Source organism: Babylonia areolata, chromosome 18, assembly GCF_041734735.1.
Source record: "Babylonia areolata isolate BAREFJ2019XMU chromosome 18, ASM4173473v1, whole genome shotgun sequence".
In the NCBI taxonomy this organism is placed as follows: domain Eukaryota; kingdom Metazoa; phylum Mollusca; class Gastropoda; order Neogastropoda; family Buccinidae; genus Babylonia; species Babylonia areolata.
In genome coordinates, this window is record NC_134893.1 from 74101467 (window position 1) to 74116398 (window position 14932).

Here is a 14932-nt window from a genome sequence, read left to right on the forward strand (position 1 = left end):
GCAGTGATTCCATATCCACTGTGGTCAGGATGTGATCAGGGCAGTGATTCCATATCCACTGTTCAGGATGTGATCAGGGCAGTGATTACATATCCATTGTTCAGGGTGTGATCAGGGCAGTGATTCCATATCCACTGTTCAGGATGTGATCAGGGCAGTGATTCCATATCCACTGTGGTCAGGATGTGATCAGGGCAGTGATTCCATATCCATTGTTCAGGATGTGATCAGGGCAGTGATTCCATATCCACTGTTCAGGATGTGATCAGGGCAGTGATTCCATATCCACTGTGTTCAGGGCTCGGCATGCTTCCTACATTGGAAGGCAGTCTGTAGGTGGAGCCCAGTCCTCTCCTTTCTGTTAACTTTCCCAAATGAAGTAATGTCCCCATTCATAGCCCTTGTTCGCCCGCTTCTTGAGTACGCAGCCACTGTCTGGGATCCCTACACTGCAAATGAGGTTGAGGCCCTCAAGAAGATCCAACGAAGAGCAGCAAGATGGGTCTCAAATCGCCACCACCAAACATCATGCGTGGACTCCATCCTTGACTATCTCAACTGGCCTTCCCTGCAACAGCGTCGTAAGAAAGCCCGCTTGGAGAAGTTTTACAAATCCCATCACGGTCTCATCTCCATTAACTCCACATACCTGCCCAAACCATTTGACAGCAGGCTGAGCTGCAGAACAAATAACAACCTGACATCCCCACCTGCATGACACGGTACAGGTAAATGACGTCCTTCCTGAGGACCATACCAGAATAGAACAAGTTGCCTCAGGAGGTTGTGACGGCTGAGTCACTAGACTGCTTCAAGTCCAGGCTGGCCTCCCATCTCGAGAACCTGAAACACAATCCCCCCACCCCCTCCTGCCACCCTTCCCAGGAACTTTTCTACCCCTGTCCTCCCCATCCACGGCTGCTGCAGAGGTTTGGCATCATGTCGGTGCACGCTGAACGTGCACTGCCTGGCCAGGCCACCAGACAATGTTGTTGTTTTTTTTATCTTTTTTTAAATCCTCACAACAGCGCAATCTCCGGCTATCTCCCCAAACTACGACAGACTCATCAGTAAAATGATGTTGGCCGTATAAAGGAAGAAGTAGAAGAAATCTGGGTGATTTGAGGACATTCGAAGAAAAGTGCCCTTCCCAAAGACACGACACCATACCGAAACAATGCCTCGAACCCTAATAACCAGTGAACACTGGATCAGAAGTCGTAGGAGGGGGTCTACCAAACAGTGACACCGGCAGATCATCGCAGTTTTGTTTTTTGTTTTTTTGTCCCTGCCGGAAAGCACAACATTCCCTTCCGCGCTTATGCGAACAAGCCCGATAATAGTTCTTGGTAATTTTATAATTGAATGTAGACATTCTCATGAGTTGTCCGTATAATTCAACGACAAAATTCATCGTATAGTTTCATTCAACGATATAATCCTATTTCATTCGACCCATACCTCTTCGGTTCTTCTGGAGACGTAACGCGTACGAATCTTGTTGTGGTCTGGAAGAGACAGTCAGGAGGCAAGATGGAGGCCAGAGCATTGTATCCTTTCGACGCAACGCAAGACGATGAATTGTCATTTAAACGCGATGACACAATCAAGGTAAATGAAATATGTCTTATTTTTCTGTGATCTGTTTGCACAGTTACTTTCTACGGAAGTATGTTAGCTTGCTCGATGCCCAGAGACTGTCAACTGTTTGAGTTCACTTCCTAGTTTATATGTCTGTAGTATCGATATCGATGCCTACTTAGTACGTGAGAGCTTTACTGCAATATACAATTCAGACTTTTGACTCGCATTGCAAGTCGTTTGCTACTTAACCTGGAAAACGTGAGTAGTAGAAGCTGCCGAATCTATCCGCACAATTAATGTTTTGCACAAAATGATTGAATGATGACAACCCGATCGAATCACAAAATTGAAAGTAAAAAAAACGTGTCACTGTCGGTGTATTTTCGATATCGAGAAGATAATAATTGTATTGAAAACGTTTAGCGATTCGGAGCAAACTCGATATAATCGTGAATATATAGATGTGTGTGTGTGTGTGTGTGTGTGTGTGTGTGTGTGTGTGTGTGTGTGTGTGTGTGTGTGTGTGTGTGTGATTTGATGTACTTTTGAATGTAGGCTACTGCCGTGAAAGATTCAGAGATTGTCGTATTCACCGGTATTCACTAGGTTTTCGGTCACATACTGTAATGGAATTATTATATCTTCATCCTTGTTTCTGGGTGTATGTAGTATTCTAGAAATAACACCATTTACAAAATATATTTGAATTGGCTAATTATGAAATAAAATGACATCTTAAAAACTTATAAGAAGAACATGGTAATAAGAACTCTAAGATGTTCCTGCCTATGCACACATGAACACACCTACACACACATGAATACACACACACACACACACACACACACACACACACACACACACACACACACACACACACACTCACACACACTCGCAAGCATACAAACACACATACACACACATACACTCTGTCTGTCAGTCTGTCTGTCTGTCTGTCTGTCTGTCTGTCTCTCTCTCTCTCTCTCTCTCTCTCTCTCTCTCTCTCTCTCTCTCTCATTACATCAATACAGAAAGGGTAACAATTAAAATGTTCACTGTACTAGATTTTTAAACTGGCCATTTGGAATAAGAAGAAAGCTGTCACTGCTAATACAGCACCTCCCAAAATTGGTGATTTGTTTTTGGTGTTTTTGTTATATGATAGTTATATCATTTGTCTTTTGTTCACATTAATCATATTACCATAGCTTTGATATAATTCCTGATGTATGTGTGTGATTTTGACTGGGTTTTTTTTTCAGATGCTATGTGTGTGTGTGAGTATGCATAGATGCTATGTGTGTGGTGGTACACAGATGCTCTGTGTGTGGTTGACTATGCATAAATGCTATGTGTGTTGGTACACAGATTCTCTGTGTGTGGATGAATGTACATAAATGCTATGTGTGTTGGTACACAGATGCTGTGTGTGTGGATGAATGTGCATAGATGCTACATGTGTGTTGGTACACAGATGTTACGTGTGTGGGTGAATATGCATAGCTGCTATATGTGTGTTGGTACACAGATGCTATGTGTGTGGATTAATGTGCATAGATGCTATATGTGTGTTGGTACACAGATGCTATATGTGTGGGTGAATGTGCATAGATGCTATATGTGTGTTGGTACACAGATGTTACGTGTGTGTGTGAATGTGCATAGATGCTATATGTGTGTTGGTACACAGTTGCTATATGTGTGGGTGAATGTGCATAGATGCCTGACACGTTAGCAGTGTATGAAGGGGTGGATGTGTGGAAGGTCAGGTACTGAAGTGGTGTCTTTGTTGCAGGTGAAAAACGTGGAGGATAAAAACTGGTTCAATGCAGAGCTGCATGGAAAGACGGGGTTTATTCCCTCTACATATATACAGATGGAGAAACACGAGTAAGACCTCAGTGTTGCTTATGGGCTTTTGTTTGTTGGGGGCTGATTTAAAGGACCTGCAGACAGAGGCCTGAGAAGTCAGTCTGTCTGAATGTGTTCATTTAAAGGACATGCAGCCAATGACCTGAGATGACCTGAGATGTCAGTCTGCCTGCATACTTCAGCTTTTTCTTCTTCACCCCCCCCCCCCCCCCAACTCCTCCTCAAAATTTAGGAGGTTTTGTTTTCTGTTTTTATATAATGATTAAAATGATGAAGAATTTGCTATGTGGTCCATTTACATTCGGGATTATTTGAAAAGGCTGTGCTCTCTTAATATTTCCTGATGTCAGCCAGGCTGAGATACAGACACCTGCAGTGATGGTCAAGAATTTGGGCAACACTCTCAAAGACTGTCTGTGAAGTGGATGACCCTGAGCTGTGTGGCCCCACTCTGGTGTGATTCAGGCTGCTCTTCTGGGAACAGTTTGACCATTGTGTGATATGATAACGTTATGAGTGTGAAATTCAGGCTGCTCTTCTGGGAACAGTTTGACCATCGTGTGATATGATAACGTTATGAGTGTGAAATTCAGGCTGCTCTTCTGGGAACAGTTTGACCATAGTGTGATATGATAACGTTATGAGTGTGATTCAGGCTGCTCTTCTGGGAACAGTTTGACCATAGTGTGATATGATAACGTTATGAGTGTGAAATTCAGGCTGTTCTTCTGGGAACAGTTTGACCATAGTGTGATATGATAACATTATGAGTGTGAAATTCAGGCTGCTCTTCTGGGAACAGTTTGACCATAGTGTGATATGATAACGTTATGAGTGTGAAATTCAGGCTGTTCTTCTGGGAACAGTTTGACTATAGTGTGATATGATAACGTTATGAGTGTGAAATTCAGGCTGTTCTTCTGGGAACAGTTTGACCATAGTGTGATATGATAATGTTATGAGTGTGAAATTCAGGCTGCTCTTCTGGGAACAGTTTGACCATAGTGTGATATGATAACGTTATAAGTGTGAAATTCAGGCTGCTCTTCTCGGAAGAGTTTCACCATAGTGTGATATGATAACGTTATGAGTGTGAAATTCAGGCTGTTCTTCTTGAAAGAGTTTCATCATAGTGTGATATAATAATGTTCTGAGTGTGAAATTCAGGCTTTTATTTCTGGGAAGAGTTTGACCATTGTAAGGGAGTGACTTTTTTCTGTCTTTTCACTGCTAGTGTTAATGTTTGTTTCCTTGTCCAAGTTGGTTTTGCTGCATGGTGTTGCCAGGCAGTGCCCTCCTGGCTAGGGGCTGTTGACAACATGGACACCATGAGGAGGGCAGGGAGGGGCAGGGTCACTGCTGTCTCAATCTATGGACACTATGAGGAGGGCATGGAGGGGCTGGGTCACTGCTGTCTCAATCTATGGACACTATGAGGAGGGCATGGAGGGGCAGGGTCACTGCTGTCTCAATCTATGGACACTATGAGGAGGGCATGGAGGGGCAGGGTCACTGCTGTCTCAATCTATGTACACTATGAGGAGGGCATGGAGGGGCAGGGTCACTGCTGTCTCAATCTATGGACACTATGAGGAGGGCATGGAGGGGCAGGGTCACTGCTGTCTCAATCTATGGACACTATGAGGAGGGCATGGAGGGGCAGGGTCACTGCTGTCTCAATCTCCTGAATTTGGATCTTTGATTTCCAGGAGGCTGTTTGACCCAAAGGCCACCACTCCAATAGGTGACGCAGTTCTCTTTAATTCTGGTCATTCATACTTTGCATCAGTATCCATGGAGACCATCCCAAGAGTTAGAGGACGGGTCATTCATACTTTGTATCAGTATCCATGGAGACCTTTTCAAGAGTTCAAGGACAGGTCATTCATACTTTGTATCAGTATCCATGGAGACCATTTCAAGAGTTCAAGGACAGGTCATTCATACTTTGTATCAGTATCCATGGAGACCACTTCAAGAGTTAAAGAACGGGTCATTCATACTTTGTATCAGTATCCATGGAGACCATTTCAAGAGTTAAAGGACGGGTCTTTCATACTTTGTATCAGTTTCCATGGAGACCATTTCAAGCTTTGAAAGATGTAGAAATACAAAACTATCCACAAAGTAATACTCAAGGGCAGAAGACAGCACAAACCATTCCCAGATAAAACATAAATTTGGTTGTTAACATGTAAAGTGTGTGTAGAAGATAACCCAGCTTGTGGTGCAGGCAGTAGACATATAATGTTGGTACAGATGGACACAATAATCAAAACAACTGGGCATGCCTGACATACTTTCATTTTCATTTTGTGTCCATCTGATTGAAAAAACAAACATCTAAAAACGCCTTACATAATATACTTTCATGTTAGGTTTTCTTCTGTCTGATTTATAAAAAGAAATAAATAAATGAGAAATAAAAAATAGAAAAACCAAACCATACAAGCCTTTTGGTGTCTGCACTGGTGAGTCACTGAAGTTCTGTTAGATATTTCAAGTGCACATTTTCTGTGCAGTACACAAAAAAGGTAAATACAATGAACTTATTGGCCAGCAGAATGGGAAGTTGTGTGGATCCCAGTATACTGTAATAATGTAATTTACTGTTTAGTATGATTATAAAAGACAAGCTGACCGCCCTGTTCCAGTCTATCTGGGAGAGAGGGGCGGTCCCCCAGGATTTCAAGGATGCTTCAATTGTCCACATCTACAAACGGAAGGGAGACAAAACATTCTGCAATAACCACCATGGAATCTCTCTCCTCTGCATCGCCAACAAGATCTTTGCCCGCATCATGCTGAACAGACTGGTTGACCATGTCTCCAACACAGTCATCCCTGAAGCACAGTGCGGCTTCCGCTCAGGCAGGGGAACATGTGACATGGTGTTTGCCGTACGCCAGATGCAAGAGAAGTGTCGTGAGCAGAACAATGAGCTCCACATGGTCTTTGTAGACCTGACTAAGGCCTTCGACACGGTGAACCGCCATGGTCTGTGGAAGATCCTCCTAAAGTTTGGCTGCCCAGAGAGCCAAATCCAGCTGATTGTGTCATTCCACGATGATCATGCAGACGAGAGTACAGGAAAATGCTGACATGTCAGATCCGTTCCCTGTGGTAAATGGAGTGAAGCAGGGCTGCGTCCTGGCACCCACACTGTTCTCCATTCTCTTCTCTGCTATGCTAATTGACGCCTTCCAAGACTGTGACCAGGGCATCTACATTCAGTTTCGCACAGATGGCACTTTTCAACTTGCGGTGACTCCACGCCAGGTCCAGGATGTTTGAGGCCCTGTTGAGAGAATTCCTCTTCGCTGATGACTGCACGCTTGCTGCACACACCCATGAGGACATGCATTTCATTATGGACAGGTTCTCAACCTCCTGCAGGCACTTTGTTCTCACCATCAGCCTCAGCAAGACCGAGTCCATGTACCAGCCAGCTAGCTCACAGAACGCCAGTGCCTTCCCCCCACCTGCAGTCAAGATTGATGACACAGAGATCAAGTCAGTCGACAAGTTTTGCTACCTGTGCAGCACCCTATGTAGCAACGGAGCCTTTGATGCAGAAGTGACACTGCACATCGCCAAGGCCAGCTCCGCCTTTGGCAGACTCAACAACTGGAGGATGGACTCTCGCTGGAGGATGCTGTGCTCTAGTGGCATAAAGACGTTTGAAAACAAGAGAATGCTGGCCATTAAGGAGAAGCGAGAGCAAAGAAAGCAGGGCTCAACTTCTGGAGGTGTTTTCCCTTGCAACACCTGTGGGAAGTGCTGCACATCCAGAATCAGCCTCTTCTCCCATATGAGGACACACACCGACAGATAAGCCTGCCTGCCTACTCATCCATCGGTCCAACGGGAGACTCCATCATAATTATAAAAGTTATGTTGATCCCAGTATACTATAATCATGTAATTTACTGTTCAGTATGATTATAACAGTGATCCCAGTATACTATAATCATGTAATTTACTGTTCAGTATGATTATAACAGTGACAGTATCAGTGATACTATAATCATGTAATTTATTGTTCAGTATGATTATAACAGTGACAGTATCAGTGATACTATAATCATGTAATTTACTGTTCAGTATGATTATAACAGTGACAGTATCAGTGATACTATAATCATGTAATTTACTGTTCAGTATGATTATAACAGTGACAGTATCAGTGATACTATAATCATGTAATTTACTGATCAGTATGATTATAACAATGACAGTATCAGTATGTAATTCACTGTTAAGTATGATTATAACAGTGACAGTATGTAATTTAATGTTCAGTATGATTATAACAGTATGCTATAATCATGTAATTTACTGTTCAGTATGATTATAACAGTATGCTATAATCATGTAATTTACTGTTCAGTATAATTATCACAGTGACAGTAACAGTATGCAATTTACTGTTCAGTATGATTATAACAGTAATCCCAGTATACTATAATCATGTAATTTACTGTTCAGTATGATTATAACAGTGACGGTATCAGTTTACTGTTCAGTATGATTATAACAGTGACGGTATCAGTTTACTGTTCAGTATGATTATAACAGTGACAGTATCAGTTTACTGTTCAGTATGATTATAACAGTGACAGTATCAGTTTACTGTTCAGTATGATTATAACAGTGACAGTATCAGTTTACTGTTCAGTATGATTATAACAGTGACAGTATCAGTTTACTGTTCAGTATGATAGTGACAGTATCAGTTTACTGTTCAGTATGATTATAACAGTGACAGTATCAGTTTACTGTTCAGTATGATAGTGACAGTATCAGTTTACTGTTCAGTATGATTATAACAGTGACAGGTATCAGTTTACTGTTCAGTATGATAGTGACAGTATCAGTTTACTGTTCAGTATGATTATAACAGTGACAGTATCAGTTTACTGTTCAGTATGATTATAACAGTGACAGTATCAGTTTACTGTTCAGTATGATTATAACAGTGACAGTATCAGTTTACTGTTCAGTATGATTATAACAGTGACAGTATCAGTTTACTGTTCAGTATGATTATAACAGTGACAGTTTCAGTTTACTGTTCAGTATGATTATAACAGTGACGGTATCAGTTTACTGTTCAGTATGATAGTGACAGTATCAGTTTACTGTTCAGTATGATTATAACAGTGACAGTATCAGTTTACTGTTCAGTATGATTATAACAGTGACAGTATCAGTTTACTGTTCAGTATGATAGTGACAGTATCAGTTTACTGTTCAGTATGATTATAACAGTGACAGTTTCAGTGGTCCAACGAAGATCAGTTATGTCATAGGTCTCAAAATTTTTCCTGCTTTTCAAAACAGAAGGAAAGAAGTTGCACATTATATGATATCACATTCTGTTGTGGAATGTTGTTCTTTTATGCTTATTTTTTAATAGGACTTTGTGCAGTGTGTTACTTTTGTCACATGTGGCACTTTATCATATATCTCAACAGTTTTTCGAAACAACAGCAACAAAATGACAATATGTAGCATAATCACACTTTGTCGTGGAAACTTCATCCTTCTTTTGTTATATTTTGTCCAGGATTTTGTAAGTTGTGAAGTGTGTGTTTTATTGATCTCAGTCATTTGGATGAGATGATAAACTGAGGTCCCACATACAGCATGCACTTAGCGCACTTAAAAGAACCCACGGCAACAAAAGGGTTGTTCCTGGCAAAATTCTGCAGAAAAATCCACTTCGATAGGAAAAACAAATAAAACTGCACGCAGGAAAAAATACAAAACAGAAATCTGTTGTGACAAAAAGAGAAAAATACAAATGCAAATACATATCTGTTTCAGCTGGTACCAGGGCAAGATGTCTTGCACAAAGAAATCTGTTGTGACAAAAACAGAGAAATGCATACCTGTTTCAGCTGGTACCAGGGCAAGATGTTACACACAAAGAAATCTGTTGTGACAAAAACAGAGAAATACATATCTGTTTCAGCTGGTACCAGGGCAAGATGTTACACACAAAGAAATCTGTTGTGACAAAAACAGAGAAATACATATCTGTTTCAGCTGGTACCAGGGCAAGATGTCTCGCACAGAGGCGGAAGGACTTTTGATGAGGAAACAGAAAACAGGACAGTGCATGTACCAAGATGGTGCTTTTGTCGTCAGAGATTGTGAATCAGACAAAAATCAGTTCTCCCTGTCTGTCAAGTAAGTGGGAGCTGGGCTGTGTGTCTGTGTTGGTGGATGATATCCGTGAGCGAAGTGAGTTAGATCTGTTTATTTTTGTTGTTGTTTTTCAGCTTTACTTTATTCTAAAAAAAATGTTCTATGAACTTTCTTGGAGAATTGTAATTTGGTCATTGTTTGTAAATTATCAAAGAATTTGATGTTGTTAAATGAGAATGCTGATGGCATTGTACAGGGGATTGATGAATGATAAACGAATGAGTCAAACTTCAAACTTTTTAAGTCTGGTGAGGTTGTGAAAAGTGGTGAGCTAGAATCAGGCTGCTTCCCCCTTAATATACCACACCAGTGTCCATTTCTTCATGGTGACAGGGAGATTGCAAAGTGAATGAAGAGATAAAAGTGATTTTAGAAAAAAACAACTTTTTCTTACATCAGTCACGGTAACTGTGTCATACGGCACTGCAGTTCCATGTGTCTTCTCTGTTCTAGTTCACACTTTACACACCAGCCACATCTGGACCAAACTTGGAATGACACACTTTACACACCGGCCAGATCTGGACCAAACTTGGAATGACACACTTTACACACCGGCCACATCTGGACCAAACTTGGAATGACACACTGTACACACCGGCCACATCTGGACCAAACTTGGAATGACACACTTTACACGCCAGCCACATCTGGACCAAACTTGGAATGACACACTTTACACACCGGCCACATCTGGACCAAACTTGGAATGACACACTTTACACGCCAGCCACATCTGGACCAAACTTGGAATGACACACTTTACACACCGGCCACATCTGGACCAAACTTGGAATGACACACTTTACACGCCAGCCACATCTGGACCAAACTTGGAATGACACACTTTACACGCCGGCCAGATCTGGACCAAACTTGGAATGACACACTTTACACACTGGCCACATCTGGACCAAACTTGGAATGACACACTTTACACACTGGCCACATCTGGACCAAACTTGGAATGACACACTTTACACACCGGCCACATCTGGACCAAACTTGGAGTGAATCATTTGCTTTGTTATGGAGTTATTGCCCTTGAAATTTTGAAGGGGTGAGCCATCCATTACCAGAACAGGAAGCCATTGGTTCTGTTGAACAGGAAGTGAAGTCTGTGAATTGGAAGAGGCAGCCATTGGCTCAGTTGAACAGGAAGTGAAGTCTGTGAGTTGAAAGGTCAAAGATGAGGAGATTGATGGGTTTGACTGACTGAGGGCTTTCATTTTTGTTTCATTCAGGGTCAGTTTGAAACAGTGCACTTGTCTGTCTGTCCACAGAGAGACAGAAATTTCAGGGTCAGTTTGAAACATAGTGCACTTGTCTGTCTGTCCACAGAGAGACAGAAATTTCAGGGTCAGTTTGAAACAGTGCACTTGTCTGTCTGTTCAAAACATAGTGCACTTGTCTGTCTGTCCACAGAGAGACAGAAATTTCAGGGTCAGTTTGAAACATAGTGCACTTGTCTGTCTGTTCAAAACATAGTGCACTTGTCTGTCTGTCCACAGAGAGACAGAAATTTCAGGGTCAGTTTGAAACATAGTGCACTTGTCTGTCTGTCCACTGAGAGACAGAAACAGCTCCTAAGACTAAGCTTGGTGTTGACTGGTTGGCATTGACCTGTGGTTTTTCCCCTTGACCAGTGGGATTCAGTGTAGAGCCTATGACTTCTTCAGCAGCTTTCTCACTTGTCCTTCATCAAAAGACGGTGACAAGGAAGACTGTGGAGAGGGGAACTGGGGGAGGGGATCATGATGCTAAAGATATCCCCCTGAAAACAGAGTATGCCTGCCTACATGGTTGGGGTAAAAAGGGTCATACAAGTGAAAGCCCATTCGTCAAGGTATGTGTGTTTCCGGCATGGCAGCGGCACACAGCATTTCAAGATCCTGTCCAATGCAGGTATGTGTGTTTTTCAGGCACGGCAGCGGCACACAGCATTTCAAGATCCTGTCCAATGCAGGTATGTGTGTTTTTCAGGCATGGCAGCGGCACACAGCATTTCAAGATCCTGTCCAATGCAGGTATGTGTGTTTTTCAGGCATGGCAGCGGCACACAGCATTTCAAGATCCTGTCCAATGCAGGTATGTGTGTTTCAGGCATGGCAGTGGCACACAGCATTTCAAGATCCTGTCCAGTGCAGAAGGGAAGTACTATCTCTGGCCGAACAAAACATTCCCCTCCATCAACAAACTCATCGACCATCATCGCACAGTGTCTGTCGCTCGTGAGCCGCGAGTCACAATACTTCTGAAAGACTTGGAAGAGGTGGGTGTTGTAGAGTGTATGTGTGTGTTTGAATGAGTATACATGTGTGTGTTTGGGTGAGTGTATGTATGTATGTATGTGTGTGTATTTTTATGTGTGTTCAGTAACAATACTCAGTGCTGTCAGCTGCTGTATTTTGAGCTGGGTATGTTCGTGATTCCATTACTGACCTAGCACTGACATGTATATTTGATGTTGTGCATGTGTATATGCATACAGGTGTTTCAGACAACAACAAGTTAGTACACAAGTTTACCTTTGGAGATGGACAAAAATCACGAGCCTTGACCCATCAAAGGCACCAGGACCCTAGAATTGAAAGTCCAGTGTTCTATCACACTTGTCAAAGTGAAACGCGTCACTTTTTTTTTCTCAAAACACTGTTTTAGGCCCTGTATGACTTCAAGCAGGGGTCATTGGATGAGGTCGGGTCTTTAATTGTTCTCTGTTCCCCAAGCATTGACGTCAGACACTCTGAGGCACTGTATTACACTCTGAGGCACTGTTTGAGGCACACTTTGAGGCACTGTATTACACTCTGAGGCACTGTTTGAGGCACACTTTGAGGCACTGTATTACACTCTGAGGCACTGTTTGAGGCACACTTTGAGGCACTGTAGTACACTCTGAGGCACTGTTTGAGGCACACTTTGAGGCACACTTTGAGGCACTGTGTCACACTCTGAGGCACTGTATTACACTCTGAGGCACTGTTTGAGGCACACTTTGAGGCACTGTATTACACTCTGAGGCACTGTTTGAGGCACACTTTGAGGCACTGTATTACACTCTGAGGCACTGTTTGAGGCACACTTTGAGGCACTGTATTACACTCTGAGGCACTGTTTGAGGCACACTTTGAGGCACTGTATCACACTCTGAGGCACTGTATCACACTCTGAGGCACTGTTTGAGGCACACTCTGAGGCACTGTATCACACTTTGAGGCACTGTTTGAGGCACACTCTGAGGCACTGTATCACACTTTGAGGCACTGTATCACACTCTGAGGCACTGTATCACACTCTGAGGCACTGTTTGAGGCACACTTTGAGGCACTGTATCACACTCTGAGGCACTGTTTGAGGCACACTTTGAGGCACTGTATTACACTCTGAGGCACTGTTTGAGGCACACTTTGAGGCACTGTATCACACTCTGAGGCACGGTATGACTGTTGTTCTATGTACACCAGGCGTCAACGTCAGACACTCTGTTTGAGGCACACTTTGTTTGAGGCACTGTATCACACGCTGTTTGAGGCACTGTATGACTGTTGTTCTATGTACCCCAGGCATCAACGTCAGACACGCTGTTTGAGGCACTGTATGACTGTTGTTCTATGTACCCCAGGCATCAACGTCAGACACGCTGTTTGAGGCACTGTATGACTGTTGTTCTATGTACCCCTGGCATCAACGTCAGACACACTGTTTGAGGCACTGTATGACTGTTGTTCTATGTACCCCAGGCATCAACGTCAGACACGCTGTTTGAGGCACTGTATGACTGTTGTTCTATGTACCCCAGGCATCAACATCAGACACGCTGTTTGAGGCACTGTATGACTGTTGTTCTATGTACCCCAGGCATCAACATCAGACACTCTGTTTGAGGCACTGTATGACTGTTGTTCTATGTACCCCAGGCATCAACGTCAGACACTCTGTTTGAGGCACTGTATGACTGTTGTTCTATGTACCCCAGGCATCAACGTCAGACACGCTGTTTGAGGCACTGTATGACTTCACCAAAGGGTCATCAGACGAGGTCAGCTTCCAGCGGGGCGACCACATACGACTGGTGCGGAAGACAGATGAGAACTGGTGGACAGGCGTGGTGCTCAGCTCCAACCAGGAGGGACTCTTCCCCCACAACTACGTCAGGGAAATCAGGCATTGAGTCTCGCCTGAACCTCCGTCCTTTCTCTCTCCCTCTGTCCCTCTGTCTCTCTCTCTGTCTCTTTGTCTGTCTGTCCCTCTGTCTCTCTTTCTCTGTCTAGTGTCTGTCTGTCCCTCTGTCTCTCTTTCTCTGTCTCTTTGTCTGTCTGTCCCTCTGTCTCTCTCTCTGTCTCTTTGTCTGTCTGTCCCTCTGTCTCTTTGTCTGTCTGTCCCTCTGTCTCTCTTTCTCTGTCTAGTGTCTGTCTGTCCCTCTGTCTCTCTTTCTCTGTCTAGTGTCTGTCTGTCCCTCTGTCTCTCTTTCTCTGTCTAGTGTCTGTCTCTCTCAGCCTATTTCTCTGTCAGTCTGTCTTTCATTTTCTCATTTATCCTTCTTTCCTTCTCCCTAGTTCATGTTTAGCTTTTTGTTTCTTTTTGTTTCTCTAGATTCTGTTTCCTGGGGTTGTTTTGATGTTTGTAGTTTTGCTTATTGTATGCGTGGTGTTATAGCTGATACTGAAGAGTATCGAATCATAAAGAAATTGTCAAGAGTGGTGTGTCTCCATTTACAAGGTACTCAATTTCAAGTCAGTCCTGCCTTCAGTACTTTTTCAGTCAGCACACAGGTAAACACAGGTAAACAGTCCTGCCTTCATTACTTTTTCAGTCAGCACACAGGTAAACATATGTAAACAGTCCTGCCTTCAGTACTTTTTCAGTCAGCACACAGGTAAACATATGTAAACAGTCCTGCCTTCAGTACTTTTTCAGTCAGCACACAGGTAAACAGTCCTGCCTTCATTACTTTTTCAGTCAGCACACAGGTAAACATATGTAAACAGTCCTGCCTTCAGTACTTTTTCAGTCAGCACACAGGTAAACACAGGTAAACAGTGCTGCCTTCAGTACTTTTTCAGTCAGCACACAGGTAAACACAGGTAAACAGTGCTGGCTGAATCGATGGTGTAAGCAGCTTAGACTTGAAGTTGTGTACCTTGTGAATGGAGAGAGTTGCCACTTGAAGTTGCGTACCTTGTGAATGGAGAGAGTTGCCACTTGAAGTTGCGTACCTTGTGAATGGAGAGAGTTGCCACTTGAAGTTGCGTACCTTGTG

At 43.0% G+C, this 14932-nt stretch overlaps 1 protein-coding gene across 1 annotated transcript; it reads left to right on the plus strand.

The window, feature by feature from the left end:
- The first annotated feature begins 1337 nt into the window (after positions 1-1337).
- On the plus strand, positions 1338-14601 carry LOC143293088 (growth factor receptor-bound protein 2-like). Its single transcript, XM_076603991.1, has 5 exons — positions 1338-1611; positions 3380-3474; positions 9508-9651; positions 11773-11941; positions 13649-14601. The coding sequence occupies exons 1-5, from the start codon at positions 1534-1536 to the stop codon at positions 13841-13843; spliced, it is 681 nt and encodes a 226-aa protein (XP_076460106.1). The 5' UTR covers positions 1338-1533; the 3' UTR covers positions 13844-14601.
- Positions 14602-14932: the final 331 nt, after the last annotated feature.